Genomic DNA, 23,285 nt, shown 5'->3' with positions numbered 1-23,285 from the left:
CAGCTATGAGCTGTCCAGTGGTTATAAACCCGCTCCTCTGGACCTGAGTCACATTAAACTGACTTCCACCCAGGAAGCCATGGTGGACAAACTTGCTGAGAATGCACACAACGTCTGGGCAAGAGATCGCATTCGCCAAGGCTGGACCTATGGTATCCAACAGGTCAGAGACACATGCAGAGCCCGTCCTACCTGATATGACAGCCTAGGCAAACTTGTATATGTTGTTGTAGAAATTCCACAACCAGTCACCACGTCTCAACTGAAACTGAAAACTTTATTTTAACTATGTATTTCTCTAAAATAAACCCAAAGCATCTAAATATTTGTAATACACTTAAGGAAAATAATAGTAAATAAAATGGGGTCCCTGTATGTTTTGTTTATTTGATATTTAATTAAGATCCTAAAATCAATAAAAAAATGAAAACTGTATTTGCAGATGCTGATATGATGCTTTGTTTTTGATAAATATCAATATTAGAACATAGAACATGTAACAACAAATGCATGTGTGCTCTGGCAACTATTTGCACCAGTTATTTCACCCATCGACCCACTAATCATATATGTGTCCATTGAGCATGTGGTCAATGGGTCAGTACCAGCTGGCACAAGAGGCAAAGCTTAAAAAATGCAAATTTAGGACTTTTTCTAAAAGCTCTTAATTGCCATAGTCCAGTTATCAACTGATAGTGATGGTTATTATAAATAATGATGTGACAAATGGTTTTAGATTCTGGATTGAATATCAAATAAATGACACTGACCCCTCAGTCCCAGATTAGAGAATTTTCCTTTCTGTGTTCTCTGCCTCTTGTTAGGATGTGAGGAACCGTAGAAACCCTCGGCTGGTCCCCTACAATCTGCTGGATGAGAGAACTAAAAAGTCTAACAAAGACAGCCTGAGAGAGGCTGTCAGGACTCTGCTGGGATATGGATACAACCTGGAAGCTCCTGACCAGGACCACGGTACAGGGAACATTTTTGGCAATAGTTTTTACTATATATATAATATTTTGTAGAGTAAGTTCTGGGAAAAACATTTGGGCACATGTATGCCATATAATTGTATATGTTTATGTGTAATTGTATAAGCACAATAACATCTAATATAGAGTATTGTATAAGATTCTACTTGAGGAAGCAGCTACAGTATATAGGCTCATGTTGTATGAATGATGGAGATGGGGTTTTACTTCTTCCCACTTCTTTTTGAAAATATAGCATCGTATGTTTTTGTACATACATGTATGTAGTATGGGTTTGGATGAACTGCTTGTGTACTGACTTGACTTGTTTGCATTGTACACTATGAACCCCTACTAAGTTAAAAATGAACTAATCAATCAATCAATCAATCAATCAATCAATCAATCAATCAATCAATCAATCAATCAATCAATCAATCAATCAACCAACCAACCAATCAATCTTCTTCACCTTTTAATCCCTCCAGCGGCACAATCTGACATCAGCAATATGTCTGCTGAAAGGTTCCGTATTTTTAGGGCAGAGAAGACCTACTCCGTTAATGCTGGGAAGTGGTACTTTGAGCTGGAGGTAAGAGGAGAAATAGTAACAAATTTGTGTTTGCTATTACAAATGTAAACCTGTACACACCTGTTTGTTGCCAACTTAACGGCATCAGTTAACACTAATTATGCATTCCTCAGACAACAATGTATTTTTTTCACTCCTGCTTGTACTGTGTTTGCACCTTCTGACCTGGATGTTAAAATGGTCTACAGGTGTTAACAGCTGGAGAGATGAGGGTAGGCTGGGCACGACCAGGATGTCTACCAGACAAGGAGCTGGGATCTGATGACCAAGCTTTTGTGTTTGATGGCTTCAAGGTGGACTTTCATCTCTTTTTCATTTTTAATTAGATAATTAAAAGGAAATAACCAGATAATAAAAAGAAATGTTTCTGTATTAATACTGATCCATCTGTTTTAACATAGCTTAACAAAGCTTTGGCCCTGTTTTGGAAACCAAGATTGCAGCCTACTCAGAAGATTAGATCTTTAAGCAAAAAGCAACATATTAGAAAGTGCTTTGCACGATAAGAAAATTAAAGTCATTATCACACTGCTGGCATAGCAGCAATACCCTCACAGTGAGAAAGACATATTCTATGTGTATTTTGGACACCTCCCACATTTTAAATGCATATAAGATTAACTGGGGACTCTAAATTGGCCCTTGTTGTTTGTCTCTGTGTGTGGTTCTCTGTGTTAGCCCTGTGATAGAAACCTGTCTTTTGATACCTGGAAAAGGCTCCAGACCTCCATGACCTATTATAGGATAAAGCAGAATAACAAGTGATAGATTGATAACACTGGCATATAGAAAACAACCAGTCCGAAGTAATCACTGCCACAGTAAGGGAGAGAGGGGTCTCACAGTGGGAAACTGCTTTAGTCTCTACACCACTTAGCACCGCTGGAATCCCCTGTGAATGTAAGCATCTCTATAGATGAATTTTTTTCCAGGTCCAGCGCTGGCACCAGGGCAATGAACATTTTGGACGTGCCTGGCAGACAGGGGATGTGGTAGGCTGCATGGTAGATCTGAAAGAGCAGACCATGATGTTCACGCTCAATGGAGAGGTGCTGCTGGATGACTCTGGATCTGAGCTGGCCTTCAAGGACTTTGAAGTTGGAGAAGGTCAGTACCTATGTGCACCTTGTCCAGGTTGTAGAACACACACTCTCTCACTCTATGAACACAGCGGCACAACTGCACATTATAAACCATGGAGATTATTTTATGTGAGGCAGGTGACAAATCTATCTTGTCCCTGCTTTGTCCACACCTAGTTGCTGCAACCGGACCTGTCATTGACTCAGTAATGAAATGATTAAGGCAATGTAGTCAGAATACTGTGGTAGTGGCGGCAGATGAAAGAGTTGTGTTCTGTTATCGATACAGTGTTTGTTTGTACTGCATTAAATGCAAAAATAAATTAAATGGCTCTTATATAAGCCCTAGCTTTGTGTGCTTTTTTCATTTTGTGAACCAATCTTCTGTGCTAAAGCCTTGCTTGTTAATCAAAGTGGTAGGGATCAAGTTTGTCGTTGTTGTTTCACATGGGTTGTAGCAGAATTCTCCCAAAAGACTTTATAATAACAGAAGTGATGACTACTGGTCTGAAGTCCTTTATTTCTTTTGGACATGCACATTCAGACAATGGCTTCATATGTTATGTTTCACAACAATTGAATAGATATTTATTTTCACCTGTTTTTTTGGGCCTGTATGCTGCACACAAAAATTAATGTAATGCTGCATTACTACAGTGATTTTCATCCAGGAAACACTCCTAAAAGATTTCCTAGTTTGTCCAATGAAAGCAGTCTTTCAGTTCTTCTTTGCTTTCATCAGTTCCTGTTCTTATCTTATATTTTTTACATTTACTTTTGTGTTTGGTTATACACTGGTATGATATGCTTAACATTGTGTTTAGAATTAAGAGCAGGTGGCCTACATATTGAGGTTATGCCAAAAAGCCTGTTGTGTGGTATTGGCTCATGAAAAACCAAAAGCACATTTTAAAAGGGGAAGAGCTGCTGTACAAACTCAAACAAACAGACTTGACAAGAAGAAACTGATCTGTTCCGTCAGGTCTGTTTTAGAGGTCACTTTCCCCTACTGAGAGGCAGCTATGTTGCTGGCCACTCCAATCAGGAAATAACCTCTGCACAGACTGGCTTCACAACACTGTCCAAAATATTTATTTCTTTTATATTCAGTCCTTAATATACTTTTCCAGCACATTATCCAAATGGCAATTGTTCGGACCTCTGATGACCAATGTCAGTGCATCTGGGTATCTAATCTGCAGCTCATGGACTTAGTGTACTATGGTACTACTGGCTAGTGACATGGTAACAGCAGCTGACACTGGGAAACATGTATACAACTAACAGCAGAATATTCCTTGGCAAAATAGAATAGAATAGAAGATCGTAACAAGGATGTTTTGTTGAATTCATTAAAGAAGAACGCAACTTTCTTTTCTTTATACATCTTCCTTTCTGGGACTTTATATCCAGCAGTGAATTGTGTTAGTGATTTGACATTATCACCAAAGTTAACTTTGGTACATCAGCAAAAACTTTGGCTATATGTGTATATAAATTATTATACTACTTTATATTTAATATTGCTGATGAACTTCAAACTCTGTTTCTTTGATATAAGGGAAAGAGTTCGCAAAACATTTTTGAACATGAAAAACTATACATCCCAGTGGCATTATAGTGCTGTTTCTGTGTGAAAGGGATGTATGACCACAGCTAGTTTTTAAAAATGCACAGCCAGTCTGTACATTTTCCACTTTTAGAAGTTTTCTCTTCAGTTTCTGACCAGTGATAAGTAATTCATTAAATGGCTCCTTCATTGTGTTGCAGATGGTGTTTTAGCATTTGATTGCTTTTGTTGTTGCAGGTTTTATCCCTGCGTGCAGTCTGGGTGTGTGTCAAGTGGGGAGGATGAACTTCGGTAAAGATGTCAGCAGTCTGAAATACTTCACCATCTGTGGCCTACAGGAAGGCTATGAGCCATTTGCTGTCAATATGAACCGGGATGTGACCATGTGGCTCAGCAAGAGGCTGCCTCAGTTTGTACCTGTACCACCCAACCACCAACATATTGAGGTGAGGACAAGGGTGTACTTTTAGCATGGATGGAGGTGTCCTCACCAATATCCAGTGATTACTAAATTGTCCCCACCAATAATTTCATTTAAATTCTGTTCTTTTCTGGCATCCTACCAATAGATATCCTCCTGTTGGTCCTACCCAAAGCCCTTGATATTCTGATTAGGTTATATCAACGGCTCTGGTCCTACCATAACACATGTGATTGGCTGTGCCTTTCCCTGATGTGACGTGTGTGACAGCGAGACAGTTGATGGAATCTTAGGTCCCCACCATTGTCTAAAAGCAAATCTATGCCATTGCATGACACAAAACTAAAAAAAAAACATGGCCAAGGAAATATTTATTTACAGCAGTGTATACAAAAATAGGAAAATGCAGTTAAATACAGTTTATTTCTAAATATACAAAAATAACTACAATCATTTATACCTATAGATTAGTTTACATCCCTTGAAACTATGAATCTTGTTTAGAAGAACCAAAAGAATAACAAAATGTAAAAAGAGTATAATTATTCACACGACTGATCTTTAAATAGTCAGTGCAAATATGGTTATAGGAATGCATGAGAAACTACAGACCTACAGATCTCCAACCTCACCTTTATTTCTAAGATACTGAGTGGTTGTAAGTCAGCTAAATGATCACCTGCATAGGATCAGTCTGTTTGATGTATTCCGGTCTGGATTCAGAGCCCATCACAGCACAGAAAAAGCACTGGTTATAGGGTTGGGCGGTATCCAAATTTTGATACCGCCAAACGCCCTCCATTTTACCCAGGTATACGTGAACACCGTGCCGTGCTGCTGTAGCCTACAATTCACGGCAGGTAAAATGCATTATAAACTGCCTGACACATGTCATGTGATCTTTTTCAGTTAATATAGTTTTTATTGAGGCTTTTTAAAAACGCATATAGTGAACTGACTTTTTTTTTTTCAAATTTCATGCTGGCAGCACACGGCGGTATTAAACTGGTATGAGCCAGTCCCGATGTGTTTTTGTTTGTTTTTGTAATTTTATCATGTTAAGAGCCTTGTGCAGTATTTATGTTAGAAGTTACTCATGGTAATAAAAACTCTTGACCGGTAAACTGAAAACCTGCCGGTCACGGCGCCGTTGCCAAGTTTTTCTAATGGAAACAATTAAAATTATAAATGTAGGCTCAGACGGCGGCACCTAACTGTTGGCTTCTGCCTCCACCGTTCAGAAACGAAATACCATCTCAGCTCTGGCTCGTCCTCTAAAGCGCAGCAGTGTTCTTCTAAGGGACACAGTGCGACTGTGACCGGGTGCGACTGTCATGTTCGTAAACTTTATCAAACGTCTCCAAAAGTAAAATATATTGAACTGAAGTAAAACTGAAGATTCAACCACACAAGGCATCAAATAAAATATGTTTAATATTTGATCCTTATTTTTTATATATGTGGATTGCATTTTTCTTTTTATTAAAAATGATACCGTCGCTTCCTGTGTGCCCCGCCGGTATACCTTAATACCTTAATACTGCCCAACCCTACTGGTTAAAGTCACTAATGACCTCCTCATGGCATTAGACCATGGACTTGTCTCTGTACTTGTTCTACTGGATCTCAGTGCTGCCTTTGACACTCAGGCTCTGGGTTTCGAAGCACCTTGAGACAAAATTGATTATAAAAAGTGCTACATAAATCAAATTGAATTGAATTGAATAGACTGATGTACAGAATGCTGTAACTTTTTGTTTTAATACTTGTGGCCTCATATACATTTTGAGACATGTTAGTATTTGTCAAACATCACAGCAACAAATGTTTCTTTTACAGGTAACAAGGATAGATGGGACAGTGGAGTCATGCCCATGTCTAAAGGTCACCCAGAGGTCTTTTGGCTCACAGAACAGTTACACTGACATTACCTTCTACAGACTAAGCATGCCCATAGAGTGTGCTGAATCCAGATTCACAACGAATGGCAGTCTTTTCTCACCAAAGAGGGTAAGCCACACAATATGCATCTCGTGCTGTTCAACATGTATTAAATTATGTGTTGCATGTGATCTTTTCCCTCAGGTGGGCTGAAGGCAGCATGCTTTGGCTTGCCAATCTGTCTGGCCTTTTCTCACAGGAAGATTTTTTCTTTGTTAAATATGGCACGTATGTTCTTAACCTAACAAAATGAACTGATTAGATGTTAGTGGTCAATAAGTTATTGTTACCTATGTACATCATGCAAATCACTTTGCATCGATGAAGAAGAATGTTTTCATCATCATGCACATCGTTGACATTCTAGCTGTATATAATAAAGTAATTCAACATCTGTATTTTAGGAGCTGGATGATTTTGAATCCGTCTCTGACTTTGAGGTCCTGATGAAGTCATCTCAGAGTCACAGTGCTCCCAATGGGCCTGACAGAGATGAATTCAACAACCACAAAGATTATAACCAGGAGAAGCCATCCAAGCTCAAACAACGGTAAACCCTCTGCCCCCATTTTAACTACACTGAGTGCTTAATCAAAACATGCAACAGGCCATTTTACTGTTATCAATACTACTGCATTTTTAACATGTGATCTGTGATATGTCAGGTTTACACTGAAGAAAAACAAGCCAGACAACAGCTGTCCTTCATCATCTGTTCGTTTACCAGAGGAGGTGGTGGCTGATGACAAAGATGACTATGAATTTCTCATGCAAGCCTGCACTGTAAGATACAAATTCAAAGTCACACAACACTGCCTGGTAAAGTCTCTTTCTCCCACTCCAATAAGAGTAGTACGTGTGGTCAGAGTGGCACATGATGCACCTGGTGCTCACAAAATGTCTACAAAAGTATTTAGTTTAGTGTATTAATTTACAATTTCATAATATATCATATAACACTTTAAGTGACTACAGGAAAGGACAGTAAATATAAACTTGATTTACTTTATGCCTCTTTGTCTCTGTGCAGCACTACTACTCAGTGCGGATCTTCCCTGGTCAGGAACCCGGTAATGTGTGGGTAGGCTGGGTGACTTCTGACTTCCACCAGTATGATCCTGGTTTTGAGCTGCAAAAGGTCCAAACAGTCACTGTTACCCTAGGAGACGAGAAAGGAAAAGTTCATAAGAGGTTAGTTGCATTACATTTTTAAATATAATAATTGTCCGTTGGATAGGGCATGTGTCATGAAGTCTGTATATGTTCATATTTGTTACGACCCAGTTCACTAGGAGGAAGGGAAGTAACATAAAACCAGTTGGAATTGGTTAGGTAAGTTATTTAACTGATATGTTAGATAAAGAAAACAACGCTAACACTGTTAACAAGGGTTTAAAGGGAGCTGTCAATAAGTAAAACAAAAAAATGACAGCTATGACTATTCACTAAATAATAGAGAAGACAATACACAGCACTGTCAATACTTAATGAGAGACACATGGGCAGACTGCATACGACAACACAGCTGCACTCAGATGCTTTCCTCTTACTCTTCGGAAGTTTAAAAATAATGCAGCTATAGGCTGTTATTCATATAATTCATGCTAAATGCTGATATTTACAAAAGATTTTGACTTGATAGACTGGAACACTTTATGGAACAACATGAGGCCCAGTTAGCTTCTTTAACTGCTTAGATCCAACATCTGACTGCAGCTGTAGCTCAGTTTGCAGCTACTGCTGTTCCTGCTCCTGCCAAACCTGCACCCCAACTTCCTGCAGCTCCTGTGTTACCTGGGCCTGCATGTAAACCTTACTGAGACCTTACTGAGAGGGTCCAACTGTGGGGAACAGTGGAGGAGGAGCGTCAGACACCAGCTTGTGCCACCTTTGATACTTTTGCTGCAGAACTTTGCAAGGTTTTCGGGACAATATCTTCAGATCCCAATGCCGCCGGAGGTCTTCTGTCTTTTTCAAAAACTGGCCGCCAAAATTCATTTGCCTCTTTTGAAAACCCAAACCCAGTGGCCGCGTGTCTCAAGCTACACAGGGCCATGCGTAACCACCCAACCTTCCACGTCTCCAAGGTGAAGCCACGCTCTCTGTCCTCTGGCTCCCGCTGTTCCACCACCACAGACTCGCCTTGTCAATCCTTTGTGGATTCTAATAAAGACTAAGATCTCCATTGTGGTGTGTTGCATTTGAGTCCTTTTACCTGCGTGACAGGTAAAAGGACAATAACTTTCCTTTGTGCTTTTCTTTCCAGTATAAAGCGGAGTAACTGTTACATGGTGTGGGCTGGAGAGAGCAGCAGTCCTGGTCAGGGGAGGAACAATAACGGCTTAGAGATTGGCTGCCTAGTTGACACAACAAATGGTCTGCTCACCTTTACAGCCAATGGCAAAGAACTCAGCACATACTACCAGGTACTGTTTTTTAAATCATGTCTTTCTGTCGACAAACAGAAAAAATTGAATATTGAATATTTTCACGAAAAAAAAAATTCTTGGGAACACACATTATAAGCTTTTCCAATTTACGAACTGAAAAGTATTATGAAATGAGACACCATTATATCACTTTGACATTTTTAGTTTTGACTAGATTTGTAACTGCAAAGAAAGTGACCGAAGGCCTCACATTGATAGCTCTGCTATAATTGTGATTTTAAAAGGATTTATTGTTAACCCTGCATTCTGTCCTCTCTACAGGTGGAGCCAAGTACTAAGCTGTTTCCTGCAGTCTTTGCCAAGGCCACAAGTCCCAATGTCTTCCAATTTGAGCTGGGGCGTATAAAAGTAAGAAGCCACTTACATATTAGCCACACTGCCTTTCTTGCTCTCGCTTTTCACTTTACACACAGATACTAGCTTTATTTTCAGCTTAAAAAAAATGCTGTATTGCTTCAATTGTCCTTCAATGCTGGATTACCACCTCCTCTAAATTGAAGTCTGTTTAGTGACACAAGAGGGAGCTTAGAATCAATAGAAGTGAGAGAGTGAATTACCAGTAATACTATAATAATAACAATAATAACAATAATAATAATGTATTAAAAGAGAACACTAGGACAACAGTTGTGCAGTGGTGCTAAAATGTTTCAATAAATGACACAGAGAGATTGATTGATTGATTGATTTGTTTTTTGTGTCTGGTGTGACTAACAGTAAGTGCTAATTGATTGTCCACAACAGCTTGGAGGAATTTAGAACAGCTTTAAATCTGAGCTGTTAAGTGGGTTTCCTCACATTTGCGGTCACCGTCTTTACATCCTTCCACAACATTTCTATTAGAGTAAGGTCTAAACTTTCACCTGGCCATTAGAATATTAACTTTGTTTTTCTTTAACCATTCTTTTGTTGAACAAATTGTGTGCTTAAGGTTGTTGTCTTGCTGCATGACCCACTATATACATTTATTGGTTGACCACTCTTGAGGATGATGACAATGATCTAGAATTGCCTTCATTTGTTCACACATCTGTCTTACTGTGGATTTGTGGAGTCCAAACCCTTTAAAGGTCCCAGTCCTGAAGTCTGGAGAAAACTGCTTTGTTTGTGCTATACACTTCACGTCTACAAAATTTGGTAGATCCAACAAGAGATTGACAGATAATTTGGCCTTCAAATTGACTTCTAATCCTACAGGTTCACATATATTTGCACTCACCGATATGTTATATTGCTGTCTCTTCTGTTTGATCTGGCTTCTGTTTATTTTCAGAACTTGCTGAACATCTGCAGATGTGTTGGGTCATATGTCTGCAGAAATACAAAATTTTCAAAATAATTAAGGCACCACTGTTAAACACATTCACAGTGTTCTCTGCATTTCTGTCTTACGTGATGTAACATTGTCCAATCTGTCTTTGTGTACCCTCAGAATGTCATGCCTCTGTCAGCTGGTCTGTTTAAGAGTGACAGGAAGAACCACCTTCCACAGTGTCCTCCACGGCTTCATGTCCAGTTCCTCACTCCTGTATTATGGAGCCGTGTTCCTAACCACTTCCTAAAGGTAGTAACTTACTTATATTTACTCAAGTGTTGTTTACTGATGTGTATGAAATATAGTATGCCAGTTTGTAAACACAACATAGAAGTGTGCTGTTGTAAAACAAACAAAAATAATAGTAGAGTAGAATTCTAAACAATGCACATCTTGGCCTAATGATGGGATCATACTCTCTTGCCTGACATAAGTTGCTGGATTAATCACATAATATCTCCAAAATGTACTAGTGCCAACTTTTTTAACTTTATTACATAGTAGGCTAATGCAATGTATTCTGTGTGAGTGTTTTTTTTTCTTTGTCCAGGTATCAGCTTCTAGAGTGAATGACAGAGATGGTTGGCAGGTCCAGTGTAATAAACCACAGCAGTTTCTATCTTTACACATACCTGAGGAGAACAGGTAGAGCACCCACATCTGTACATACAAAAACACTCACAGACGCAGCTAGCTTTCATGTCATGCGGTATCATTTCTGTGTGGTGTCCAGGTCAGTGGATATCCTGGAGCTCTCAGAACAGAGGGACCTATTAAAGTTTCACTACCACACCCTCAGACTGTACTCTGCAATCTGTGCTCTGGGAAACAACCGAGTGGCTCATGCCCTCTGTTCCCATGTCGATGAGGCACAGCTTCTGCAGGCTATTGAAAACAAGTACATGCCAGGTAACACCCACAGTATACATTCGACATAATGCTGAATTATATATAATGAATGTATAATAAATGTATAAAGTGAAGTAAAGTAGCTGTTAAGTGTATATAACACTTAACTTTCCACTAAGGTCATGGCAGCTTCAAAAATCTATCAAAAGCAACTATTAAATGTAGAACTGTCAGTTAACACTATTTGGTTGTAGAATAATTGTAGTGCCTTGCATTTTTTTTAAAATGTAAACACTGTGATACAGGAAATCCAATGTTACGCTGTCAGTCAGCTCTGTCTGTCTCCAACCCACAGGTCGGCTTCGTGTGGGCTACTATGACCTCCTCATCGACATCCACTTAAGCAGCTATGCTACAGCTCGCCTCATGATGAACAATGAATACATTGTCCCTATGACAGATGAAACAAAGAGCATTACCCTCTTTCCAAATGAGGAGAAAAAACATGGCTTGCCTGGCATTGGACTTAGCACCTCCCTGAGACCCAGAATGCATTTCACATCTCCAAGTTTTGTTTGTGGGACTGGTCAAAACAGCAGTAACAACGGATTGGGGTCAGGGGACTGTTTCCAATACAGCCCTGAGTTTCCCTTAGATGTGCTGAAAATTAAAACCATTGAAATGCTGACAGAGGCAGTGCAGGAGGGCACTATGCATGTACGGGATCCAATAGGAGGCAGCACTGAGTTTCTCTTTGTTCCCCTCATCAAGCTCTTCTACACCATGCTCATCATGGGAGTGTTCCAAAATGGAGATCTAAAGAACATCCTCCGACTGATTGAGCCGTCTGTTTTCACTGAGCAAAAAGATGCGCAAGAGGAGATTTGCATGGAGGTTGAGGAGCTGAAGCAGGTGGAACCTGAAAGACAAGGAGAGGATGCAGTGAGGAACACACCTAAAGAGGGACTTTTACAGATGAAACTACCAGAGCCTGTAAAACTCCAGGTGCACCATCTCAGTTTGGAAATCTATTCCATAGTAGTTACAATGCCAATACCAAGACCACCTACACAGTTAACAGCTTCCCTCAGTCTAGTACAGATTCCCAATTACATTTAGTGCTTTCAAACCACCCTAAATGGGAAATAGATCATTGGGCGAGAGGTAGGGCACACCGGGGCGATCAAAGAGAGAGAGAAAACCATTGATACTCACACAGCTAACTTAGGACCATTTGACTAACCATCTAACATGCATATCTTTGGACTGTGGGAGAAAGCCAGATCACATGGCAGGGAAATCTCAGTGCTGACAGCTGCACCACTTCTTCCCACAATTTCAAACTTCATACTGTTTAAACTAGTAGGAGTAAATCTACATAGAGGCTGCATTGACAGTATCAGTCTTTGAACACTAACATATCTTTTGTTCGTGTGTGTGTGTAGATGTGTCATGTGTTGCAGTATCTGTGTGACTGTCAAGTGCGCCATCGAATTGAGGCAGTGGTGGCCTTCTCTGATGACTTTGTGGCTTGTCTCCAAGACAACCAGCGTTTCCGTTACAACGAGGTGATGCTGGCACTAAATATGTCAGCAGCTCTCACTGCCAAGAAGACCAAAGAGTTCAGATCTCCCCCACAGGAACAGGTAGGAACACTACTGAAGAAGAGAAGAGTAGAACAGAAGGTTACATTTTTTCAACAAATATATAGTATATATAGTTTTTAGTTGTGACTGAAATTAAATCACAGTCAAGTGAAGGGAACATCTCATTGGTGGAGGTTACTGAAATGAATGAGATAGGAAGTAAAACACTGACACTGTGAGACTGACGTGTGTGAAACTGCTGTCAGGAAAACAAGGCCTTTCACTTGTGGCTTTCGGTTAATGTAAAATTAGCTACTAACTGTATATATAGATCTAGATATATAGATGTAGATAGATTCTATTTTAGCAAAGTAAGCATTGTCCGATGTTGCCAGTATGGGAGGGTATGTAATTTTATCTTCTACACTGTTGTACCCTTTGCCTGTTGGAACATTATTAAATATAAGAAATTATCATATAATAACTACCTCATTCACATGACACATGTATGTGTGCACTCAGATAAAAGTATGCCACACTGACTCTCACTAAATAATACTGTAGTTCTCACCCTTTCATGTATTCATTTGTAAGGTAAAAAAAATAAATATGAGCTATCTGATGAACTGAGCTATCTACTAGTTGTGATAATGTCACTGCAATGAACAAAATGTGAAACGACACTTGCATGTGTTTCTGTAGATCAACATGCTTCTGAACTTTAAGGATGAGAAGCAGGAGTGTCCGTGTCCTGGAAACATCCGAGAAGAGCTGTTAGAATTCCACGAAGACCTCATGAGACACTGTGGTCAGTTTCACAGTCACACAAACAACAATACCCAACTGACCGATAGGAAACAATAAGAACTAGAAACGCATTTTGTATGTATGTAAAGCCAAAGGCTTTAATTTAAGGCATTTAATTTCAATTTTAAGGCAAAACTGTAGAAAGTGTAGATGTTGCTGTTTAAATACTGTGATCAATGGAGGTTGTGACAGGAAAACTTGAAACCATTTTAATAAGTCAGAACAGAACAGAACCAAAAATAATCATAATCATCATTGACCCAGCAAGTGACAGTGACAGTAATTAACACAAGCATCACACTGTGCCTTATTCCTTCCTATGGAGGCTAATCAAAACATGCGACAAGTAAACTAATAATAATAACATACAGTAGATAAGTGTTGCCTGTATCCTGTATATTAAAACACAGATTGCATTGAACTCTCCATTTTATCAGGTATAGAGTTGGATGATGACAGAGGCATGAACAGGGACAGTGATTTCACCATACGAGGCAGACTCATGTCGCTGGTGGAGAAAGTGGCTTATCTGAAGAAAAAGTTATCCAACCTGCCAAAGGAGAAAAAAGACAGGAAACCCAGTAAGTAAAGCACACACACACACACACACACACACACACACACACACACTTTCCATGTATAACGCAATATATATTTTTCCTCTGGAATTTGATATATTATTTAGTACATTTAAACCTTTAATTGATAAATTCAGATATGATTGAAAAGTTATCCATCTCTGTTTTCTGGGTAAGTACCACAATTGATTAAGTGGGGCACAGCGTTACCACCAGCTACCAACTGGTCTATATCGGTTCCTAAAAACTAGTATATGGCTGGCAGAATCGCTAGCTGTACCTCCCACTATGACTGCAGGGCATATAACTAGACTGCTGACCCACTCAGCTGCTTCAGGATGACTAAGAGAAATGGTCAGCCACTTACTTCTGCCTCTTTCTGTGTTTTTGTGTCTGCAGGTACATTACAGCAGCTAATTTCAGATACCATGGTCCGCTGGGCTCAAGAGTCAGTCATTGAGGATCCAGAACTAGTCAGAGCCATGTTTGTTCTACTGCATCGCCAGTATGATGGCATTGGAGGACTGGTAATATTTAATTCAAGTAGTGTAAACACCAGTAAAAAAGTGTGCCGCAGTTTCATTTGGATTCTTCATGTATGGGACCTTACCACAAATATTCTGCTTAGTCTGCATATCTCACAGAGAAGAAAGTCTACTGGTGAAGGATACATGTGTACATGTTATCTCTGTTCAGGTGCGGGCTCTTCCGAAAACCTACACTATAAACTCAGTATCTGTCGAGGACACCATCAACCTTTTGGCTGCTCTGGGTCAGATCCGATCTCTGCTGAGTGTTCGAATGGGAAGAGAGGAAGAAAAACTGATGATCAGGGGACTGAGGTAAGAGTACACTTAACCATCAGAGATCTCTTTAAACCAAGCACAACACCTCAGGTCACTGACATCTACTCAGGAGACTCAAATAAAAAAAAAAGAAAAAAAGAAAAAATATGTAAGAAAAACAACTTAAGGAGAGCCTGATAAAGTTTTTAACTCAACTTAACTATTCTTGCTTGACAGTGATATCATGAACAACAAGGTGTTCTACCAGCATCCTAACCTTATGAGAGCTCTGGGGATGCATGAGACTGTCATGGAGGTCATGGTCAATGTGCTCAGTGGAGGAGACTCCAAGGTATGTGGATAATAGATAGTAAGTAGGATCCAAAGGCTGTGAGAAGGCTGTACAGAGTATGGATGAGAACAGGATCATGCACAGATAAACCCAGTGCAAAAGCAAATAAAAGATCCCTAAAAGATCCGTCTACTGCTTTGATATGAAAGAAGGAACTAGCACACAGAGTAAAAAAAGCCCCTATGTTCAATAAAGAATCTGATAGTGTGAAATATGCTTGCAGGAAATCACCTTTCCTAAAATGGTGGCCAACTGCTGTCGTTTTCTGTGCTACTTCTGTCGAATCAGCCGCCAAAACCAGAAAGCCATGTTTGATCACCTGAGCTACCTCCTGGAGAACAGCAGCGTTGGCCTCGGTGAGTTTGTGTGTAAATGTGGGGTACACTTGAATTACTGCTTTTCTTTTTACTCCTTTCTTACTATAAATGATCATTTAGCGTGTAAAGTTGAAAAAGGTGTACACATCTTTTTCTTTTATTGCACATTTTTGAGGATCTGAGGATTATGTCCAGCTGTAGGTACTCTGGAAAGAAGGTCAACTGCAGAGGCAGTCCATTTATTTGCTGTTTTGGACAAATGTTTAATATTGATAAGGGAGAAAAAAAGTTTGAGAAAGGGACATGAAATACATCAATGCTTTGTTAAAACTGTGTAATCCTTGTCGGTATGACCTCCTTATTTACAAACTTAAGCTTAAGTGAGAGTAGATTCTTTTCACAGGTAATGGATATGTTAAAGAGAATGTAGATAGATCACCTGTAAGTCAAATATCTGCTGCATCTGTTTGTCTGTTTATGGATGTTAAGTTTTTGCATTTACACTTTATTGCTCTTCTTCTTCTCTGTGTTTTTTCTTCTCCTCTGTGTAGCGTCTCCATCAATGCGTGGATCTACTCCTCTTGATGTGGCTGCAGCATCAGTCATGGATAATAATGAACTGGCCCTAGCTTTAAGAGAGCCGGATCTGGAGAAGGTGAGAAACCACATGCACACTTATATATAATATATATATATATATATATTTATATCTATATATGTACTTATATAGAAGATAAGGATCAAATATTAAACATATTTTATTTGATGCCTTAAGTGGTTGAATATATATATATTTTATAATCTATTTTACTTTTGGAGACGTTTGATAAAGTTTATGAACATGACGTGACAGTGCGAAGAAGAGAGAGAGAGAGCTGTAGTCGCACCTGTGACCTGGTCCCTTAGAAGAACACTTGCGCTTGACGAGCCAGAGCTGAGATGGTATTTATTTTCTGAGCGGTGTAGGCAGAAGCCAACAGTTTGGTGCTGTCTGAGCCTACATTTATAATTTTAATTGTTTCCATTAAAAAAACTTGGCAGCGGAAAACGTGACCGGCAGGTTTTCAGTTTACCGGACAAGTGTTTTTATTACCATGCGTAACTTCTAACATAAATACTGCACTCTTAACATGATATTTAAGATGTTTTTTATATTAAAAAACAACAAAACTTTTGTATTTGTGTTGCAGGTGGTGCAGTACCTTGCTGGCTGCGGGCTGCAGAGCTGCGTTATGTTGGTGGGGAAAGGATACCCTGACATTGGCTGGAACCCTGTTGAGGGGGAACGATACCTTGATTTTCTGCGCTTTGCAGTTTTCTGCAATGGTGAAAATCTAACTTGTTTAGCAACTTAACTAGTCAACTTTTTTTTACCTCCAAATTGTCTGTCAGTGTGTGGCATTGACTGTGTTCTGTGTGTGCGCAGGTGAAAGTGTAGAGGAAAACGCCAATGTTGTGGTGAGGCTTCTTATTCGCAGACCAGAATGTTTTGGCCCCGCCCTTCGGGGTGAAGGTGGTGACGGGTTGCTGGCAGCTATGGAGGATGCCATTAAGATCTCTCTGGATCCTTCTAGAGATGGCCCATCTCCTACATCTGAAAGCAGCAAGACGCTGTAAGAAATCCTCTCTGACTTGTTCAGTCACAGTCAAGTGTGCTCTTGGTGTAAAGTAACATTTGATAGGTAACACTTTACAATAAGGGTACAGTTCATTTTGTGTTGGTCAGTCTTGCAAATCATCAAAAATAATAATGTAAGATAAACATTAGCAAACAGTGAGTTTTTTTCTTTCTTTGAAGAACAAGGCTGTAAATATATAGGCAGGAGGTTAAATGTAAACAAAAAACTATGATTGTTGTAACTTTTAAATCATTATTCATTACAAAAATACATTTAGGGATCTCTGTGAAGCCATGTTGCAGGTGGATGCATGGAAATGTCTCATATTCCTTAATTTGAAGTGGTCCTGAAAAAGCGTCTTTGAAGGGCTATTAACTTAAAAAAAACAGGGTAGAGCAAGGGGTTGGCCCTGAGTATTTAGTGCAGTTATTTTGTTTGTGTGCATGTAGCACTGACATGCTGGAGGAAGAGGAAGATGATACCATCCACATGGGGAATGCCATCATGACTTTCTATGCTGCTCTGATTGACCTGCTAGGCCGCTGCGCTCCAGAAATGCATGTGAGTGACATGAGACTTTACATACACAAATACATACACAGAGACTCATATAGATGCTTTACTCCATCTGATTTATCAGCTGATCCATGCTGGTAAAGGTGAAGCCATCCGTATCAGAGCCATTCTAAGGTCTCTCATTCCCATTGAAGATCTGGTAGGAGTCATCAGCATTCCATTCTCTATGCCTAACTTGGCTAAAGGTAAGCTAGCTCTTCACCACCTACTCCACCTCACATATAATCCTGTAATCCTTTTTATACATAGGTAGGCAACCTAATTTCTAAATCTGTTTTTGTGTGTGAATGTGAATGAATAGATGGGTTAGTTTTGGAGCCAGACATGTCAGCAGGTTTCTGTCCAGACCATAAAGCAGCCATGGTCCTGTTCCTGGACCGAGTCTATGGTATAGAAGACCAGAATTTCCTTCTCCAGCTCCTGGAGGTTGGTTTCTTGCCAGATCTGAGAGCTGCTGCATCACTGGACACTGTAAGTGTTTAGCTTAGTGTAGTTGCCAACTTTTTCCACATCTCTTTCACATGCTGTATAGAGCACTTTAAAGTCACTTTCTAAACTACCAGAGAGTGGATTGTAGTCTGCCACCCAACATGCTGAGTATCAGGCTTAAAATCCTACAACACACCAATGAATCATTTTTTCTATCTCTGTGTCAGGTTGCTCTCAGTGCCACGGACATGGCACTCGCTCTCAACAGGTATCTGTGTACAGCAGTGTTACCTCTCCTAACTAAGTGTGCACCGCTGTTTGCGGGGACAGAGCCGTTTGCTTCTCTGATCGACTCGCTCCTTCATACTGTGTACCGGCTGTCCAAAGGCTGCTGCCTCACCAAGGCCCAGAGAGATGTTATAGAGGAGTGTCTGCTTGCTGTCTGTGGGTAAGACAGTCTAACAGTGTGACTTTTGTCAGTTAAATGTGTTGACATGAGATAACATTCACATTCAGCAGTAGACTGAGACTACCGAGGAGCAGCACAGAACGCCAGAGGAGAGCCTTCCTGCCAGTGGCCATCAGACTGTATAACTCTAGCTAGATAATCATGTCATCATGTCATGTACCAATGTCATTCCTGGTCTTTTATTTGTATGTACTTTATATTACAGCCATGCAACATATATTGTGTCATACTGCTTACTGTACTTCTTGGATTTTTAATGTAACTTGATCTTATCTTATCTTAGCTTAGCTTAGCTTGTCTTAGCTTAACATGACACTTTACAAAAGTAGATTTGACTTAAAGTAAACTATGCATCATTGACAAACCAACAACTAATGTGTCACCTTATTAATGTACAGTAAGCTGAGGCCTTCCATGATGCAGCATCTGCTAAGAAGGCTGGTGTTTGACGTTCCTCTTCTTAATGATCATACCAAGATGCCACTGAAGGTAAGAGACATTGGTGTCAAAATCAATTCAGAAGTGAGATAAACTGAAAAACTTTTACTTTGGATTTATATGCCACTGTTCATCTTCTTTGTGAGAATGCACTTCCGTTGGAACAGCTTATTTCATTTCATTTTATCATTTGTATATATTGTACAATTCCTCTGAAGATAACAGTGAAAGCCAACTACCTCATTTTCCCCAGCTGTTGACTAATCACTATGAACGGTGTTGGAAGTATTATTGTCTGGCTGGAGGTTGGGGCAACTTTGGAGCAGCATCAGATGAAGAGCTTCACCTCTCAAGGAAACTGTTCTGGGGAATATTTGATGCTCTGTCCCGCAAGGTGAGGCTGTGACAGTGTAATGTCAGCATGCTTGTTTCTCTCTGGGAGCAAATTAACCCAACCTTAGGTAGCAAAATAACCACATACAACAGAACAGAACAGAAAACAAATTGGCAATACTCCTTTAAAAGGGAAGCAGCAAATGGCTATAGGGGTCTTGCTGGTAAGCCTGAAAACAAACAAACAAACAAACAGCATCCCATAACCAGTAATACTACAAGAATGCTTTGGTTAATCATGAACATGCTAGTTTAGGGTGTGGGGGTGGAGACTATTCCTTCCTTCCAACCTGTCAAACAATAGACAAAAAAGTTATTTTTTAAACTACATTTTTAAATTCAATGCATTCAATTTTCTTAAAGAGGAGCAATCCAGTTATACCAGGCTGTGCTGAATTAAAAACAATATATATATATATTAGGCTTTATTGGCATAAAGCAAATTACATTTAATTATTGTTTACCTACATTAGATGCATATTGATCAATGAGTTCTCAATGCAATTCTTCATTACAAACTGTTTAACTGTGGTTTCAGATTTATAAACAGTCTTCTTCAGTATAACATGAGGTGAGCCATCATGCCTCAAATCATGAGATGACCATGAAGAGGCAAACCCCTTCAAAGATATTGGGCCTTACAGATAAACACGTCTAAAGTTAAAAAAAATTAGACTGTGGTCACAGAAATGGCTTTCTGTTGTTGTGTGGTATTTCAATGCAATACTTACAATGCATACACCGTGTCTGTGTTTTCGTGACATAGAGGTATGACCAGGAGCTGTATAAGCTGGCAATGCCTTGTCTTAGTGCTGTGGCTGGAGCTCTTCCCCCAGACTACATGGAGTCCAACTACATGGCAGTGATGGAAAAACAGTCATCTATGGACTCAGAGGGAAACTTTACTCCACAACCTGCAGATACCTCTAAGTATGCAACATGTCCACATGCAATAATCTGTAAATTCTGTTGTTTTGCTATTATTTTCAATACTGCTTTTTAGACAGTACAACCAGATGTAAATTTAAATATCCCAAACATTTGTTGTTGTCTTTGACTGCAGTTCAAGTCAGCCATTAATGTTAAACATTATATTTTATTTTATTTTTTTCTTGTCTTTGATAATTAGTGTGATTGTCTCAGAGAAACTGGACTATTTTATAACCAGATATGCAGAGCACAACCATGAGAAGTGGTGTATCGAAAAGGTAAGATGATCCCTTGGAACTCAAACATATCATACTATTATAATGTTCATTATATAAATATTATATTATTGTTACAGTAACTCTGTAGCAGTGTAGTCAGCTGAAAAGCTGGGGACACATTTTACCCTCGAAAGTCTGCACCAGTCTGCACTGTGGACAGTCGTCATGTAGTCTGTTAGTGTCTGAGGGGGAACAGGCCCGACCTCAGTCACAGTAATTTAAACATGTTTGAGTCCACCGAGGCCACGTTGGAAAAGATGGCCTCGAAAATAACTTACACAAACCAAACCAAGAAACAAGTAATCCAAAGGAAGACCGGGGAACAGAAGGAGGAAAAACACAAAGGGAGTAAAGCACAAGGATACACAAGGAGAACAGGAACCATGACCCAAACCCAGAAAAACACAAATACACCCAAAACAACTAGAAATACAACCAGAAACCAAGAATCAAAACAAACCCAACAACAAGGATCACAGCAAAAAACATTTGTTTCAGATTATAAACTTTAAAAATCTAGGTTTTAACCTTTCAAACCCATTTCAGTTTTAAATTAATGGGAATATTTTAACCCCCTATTGATAGCAAAAATTCTGTACATTTTAACCTGATTATATTCATGTTTTCCAGTTTTCAAATGGCTGGTCATATGGAGAGCAGATGTGTGAAGTCACCAAGAGCCACCCTCTACTGAAACCATACAAAGGCCTGTCTGAGAAGGTAGTCTGCTTGTAACTGATTAAAGAAGGTGTTCTAATACAGTATTTGTAGCTTACACAACACAACGTTGTATTGTGAAAAAAGTAGATTTCGATTAGAGCATAGATGATGTCCAGTTAGGTCACTGTCTACGTGCTTTTATTGTTTAAGCGCAATAGACACCTCACTGTATTACTACTGTAATACAGTATTGTATCTTGAACACTTTGATATCAGCAGTGGTGTGAAGTTGGATTATAATACTGTAGGATAAAGAGGCATACTGCGCAACAATCAGAGAGTCTCTGAAGACCATGTTGTCGTGGGGCTGGAGCATCGACAGAATCAGAGAGGGAGACCCTGCGAACATCCATAACAAGTCCAGAAGGATATCACAAGCCAGTCAGGTACCTATAAATATATAAACACAAACAAACATAACCTACATGTGTATGAAGAGATTCACACAGACAAAAGTGAATGCCGGTAATTTGAATTAACAAGTGATATCATTCATCTACAGCTGTCTTTTGAGGGGGCTGCAGCTTTCTGCCCAAGACCTATTGACATGAGCAATGTAACACTGTCCAGAGACATGCAGGTAAGTTAGTGTACAAACAGAAGGATAATACAAAATACATAAAAAGGTAAAATCAGTGCACCCCAGAGCGTGGGCTGCAGTAGAACTATGAAAAAGTATGAATTATAATGGTGAGGATAGATAATATGATATGTACAGTGTACCTATGAGTCACATTTGTTGTGCTTCTCCAGTCTATGGCAGAGCTGCTTGCAGAGAACTATCATAATATCTGGGCCAGGAAAAAAAAGATGGAGCTGGAAGCCAAAGGTAATCTGACACACTTTCATTCAAATTTTCTTTTTTTTCTTTTTCTTTTTTCACACCATAATCTTTGGTACCATTACTGTATGACAACACAAAAAAAGCAGAATCCCTTTTACACTGTGCTGTTGTTATTTCTTAGGAGGAGGAACTCATCCCCTGCTGGTCCCTTATGACACACTGACTGCCAAGGAAAAATCCATAGACAGAGAGAAAGCACAGGACATCCTCAAATTCCTCCAGATCAATGGTTACACTGTATCCAGGTGAGAAATAGGCTACTTACACCCAGACAAAACATGTTAGCACTATAAAAACACTATAAAAACATGAAGAAATGATGCACAATATGTACGGTAACAGATTTTTCTGCCATGTTTTGGATTGATTTACCCTAAGAATTATTATAAGAAAACAGAAACTTCTACACTGGAATACACACATACACACATGATTTCTTAAAATGTCAGATAATGCCCTCGTATCTTGTTTTCAGAGGTGTGAAGTCGCAGGAGCTTGACACTCCAGCTATAGAAAAACGCTTTGCCTACACCTTCCTCCAGCAGATCATCACATATGTAGACCAGGCACACCAACACATGATGGATTTTGGTGAGACTCTATAATATCGAATGAGTAATAAAGACAATGTATGTTCAGCAGCATAAATGAATAGTGTTTATAAATAATAAATGTATACTCTCTGTTATTCTCTTCTGGTTGTCATTTAGATCTGAGAACAAGGACCAAGGGAGAGAAGATTCCACATGAGCAGCAGATTAAGTTCTTTGGAAAGGTTATCCTGTTTTTATTTTGTTTTAAGTTGGCTATTTTGGAATGTTTTTCCAATTTTTTGTTCCGGACTCCGTAGCTTAATGACAGACTTTCAGGGCTACTTGGTAGAGGAATTAGGAGGAAGCTGCCACAGCTTAGAGTCACATGCTACCAGCTGGCCAAAAGAGCAGCAGAGAGCTGCTGAGACTGAGAAAGGAAC

General features: G+C 39.5%; 1 protein-coding gene across 1 annotated transcript in view; it reads left to right on the top strand.

The window, feature by feature from the left end:
* The window catches only part of ryr2a (ryanodine receptor 2a (cardiac)), a 102,699-nt gene that overhangs the window by 43,573 nt on the left and 35,841 nt on the right, over window positions 1–23,285 (top strand). Inside the window, exons 24-62 of the mRNA XM_028429930.1 lie at window positions 4–163; window positions 825–972; window positions 1,460–1,563; window positions 1,752–1,856; window positions 2,496–2,670; window positions 4,453–4,661; window positions 6,476–6,685; window positions 7,611–7,768; window positions 8,844–9,003; window positions 9,289–9,375; window positions 10,460–10,591; window positions 10,893–10,987; window positions 11,076–11,251; window positions 11,547–12,196; window positions 12,637–12,837; window positions 13,480–13,585; window positions 14,022–14,165; window positions 14,562–14,689; window positions 14,859–15,004; window positions 15,185–15,299; window positions 15,523–15,655; window positions 16,168–16,271; window positions 16,807–16,942; window positions 17,043–17,229; window positions 17,685–17,796; window positions 17,876–17,996; window positions 18,113–18,282; window positions 18,468–18,688; window positions 19,108–19,198; window positions 19,401–19,541; window positions 20,307–20,470; window positions 20,670–20,748; window positions 21,379–21,468; window positions 21,717–21,854; window positions 21,983–22,048; window positions 22,222–22,297; window positions 22,434–22,557; window positions 22,788–22,903; window positions 23,023–23,087. Coding sequence (XP_028285731.1) covers window positions 4–163; window positions 825–972; window positions 1,460–1,563; window positions 1,752–1,856; window positions 2,496–2,670; window positions 4,453–4,661; window positions 6,476–6,685; window positions 7,611–7,768; window positions 8,844–9,003; window positions 9,289–9,375; window positions 10,460–10,591; window positions 10,893–10,987; window positions 11,076–11,251; window positions 11,547–12,196; window positions 12,637–12,837; window positions 13,480–13,585; window positions 14,022–14,165; window positions 14,562–14,689; window positions 14,859–15,004; window positions 15,185–15,299; window positions 15,523–15,655; window positions 16,168–16,271; window positions 16,807–16,942; window positions 17,043–17,229; window positions 17,685–17,796; window positions 17,876–17,996; window positions 18,113–18,282; window positions 18,468–18,688; window positions 19,108–19,198; window positions 19,401–19,541; window positions 20,307–20,470; window positions 20,670–20,748; window positions 21,379–21,468; window positions 21,717–21,854; window positions 21,983–22,048; window positions 22,222–22,297; window positions 22,434–22,557; window positions 22,788–22,903; window positions 23,023–23,087 — 5,743 coding nt within the window. The remainder of the gene's footprint in view (window positions 1–3; window positions 164–824; window positions 973–1,459; window positions 1,564–1,751; window positions 1,857–2,495; window positions 2,671–4,452; window positions 4,662–6,475; window positions 6,686–7,610; window positions 7,769–8,843; window positions 9,004–9,288; window positions 9,376–10,459; window positions 10,592–10,892; window positions 10,988–11,075; window positions 11,252–11,546; window positions 12,197–12,636; window positions 12,838–13,479; window positions 13,586–14,021; window positions 14,166–14,561; window positions 14,690–14,858; window positions 15,005–15,184; window positions 15,300–15,522; window positions 15,656–16,167; window positions 16,272–16,806; window positions 16,943–17,042; window positions 17,230–17,684; window positions 17,797–17,875; window positions 17,997–18,112; window positions 18,283–18,467; window positions 18,689–19,107; window positions 19,199–19,400; window positions 19,542–20,306; window positions 20,471–20,669; window positions 20,749–21,378; window positions 21,469–21,716; window positions 21,855–21,982; window positions 22,049–22,221; window positions 22,298–22,433; window positions 22,558–22,787; window positions 22,904–23,022; window positions 23,088–23,285) is intronic.

The sequence above is a fragment of the Parambassis ranga genome, chromosome 19 (assembly GCF_900634625.1).
Source record: "Parambassis ranga chromosome 19, fParRan2.1, whole genome shotgun sequence".
Classification (NCBI taxonomy): domain Eukaryota; kingdom Metazoa; phylum Chordata; class Actinopteri; family Ambassidae; genus Parambassis; species Parambassis ranga.
Note: the sequence above shows the minus strand (reverse complement) of the source record. Positions and strands in the feature narration are given on the sequence as shown.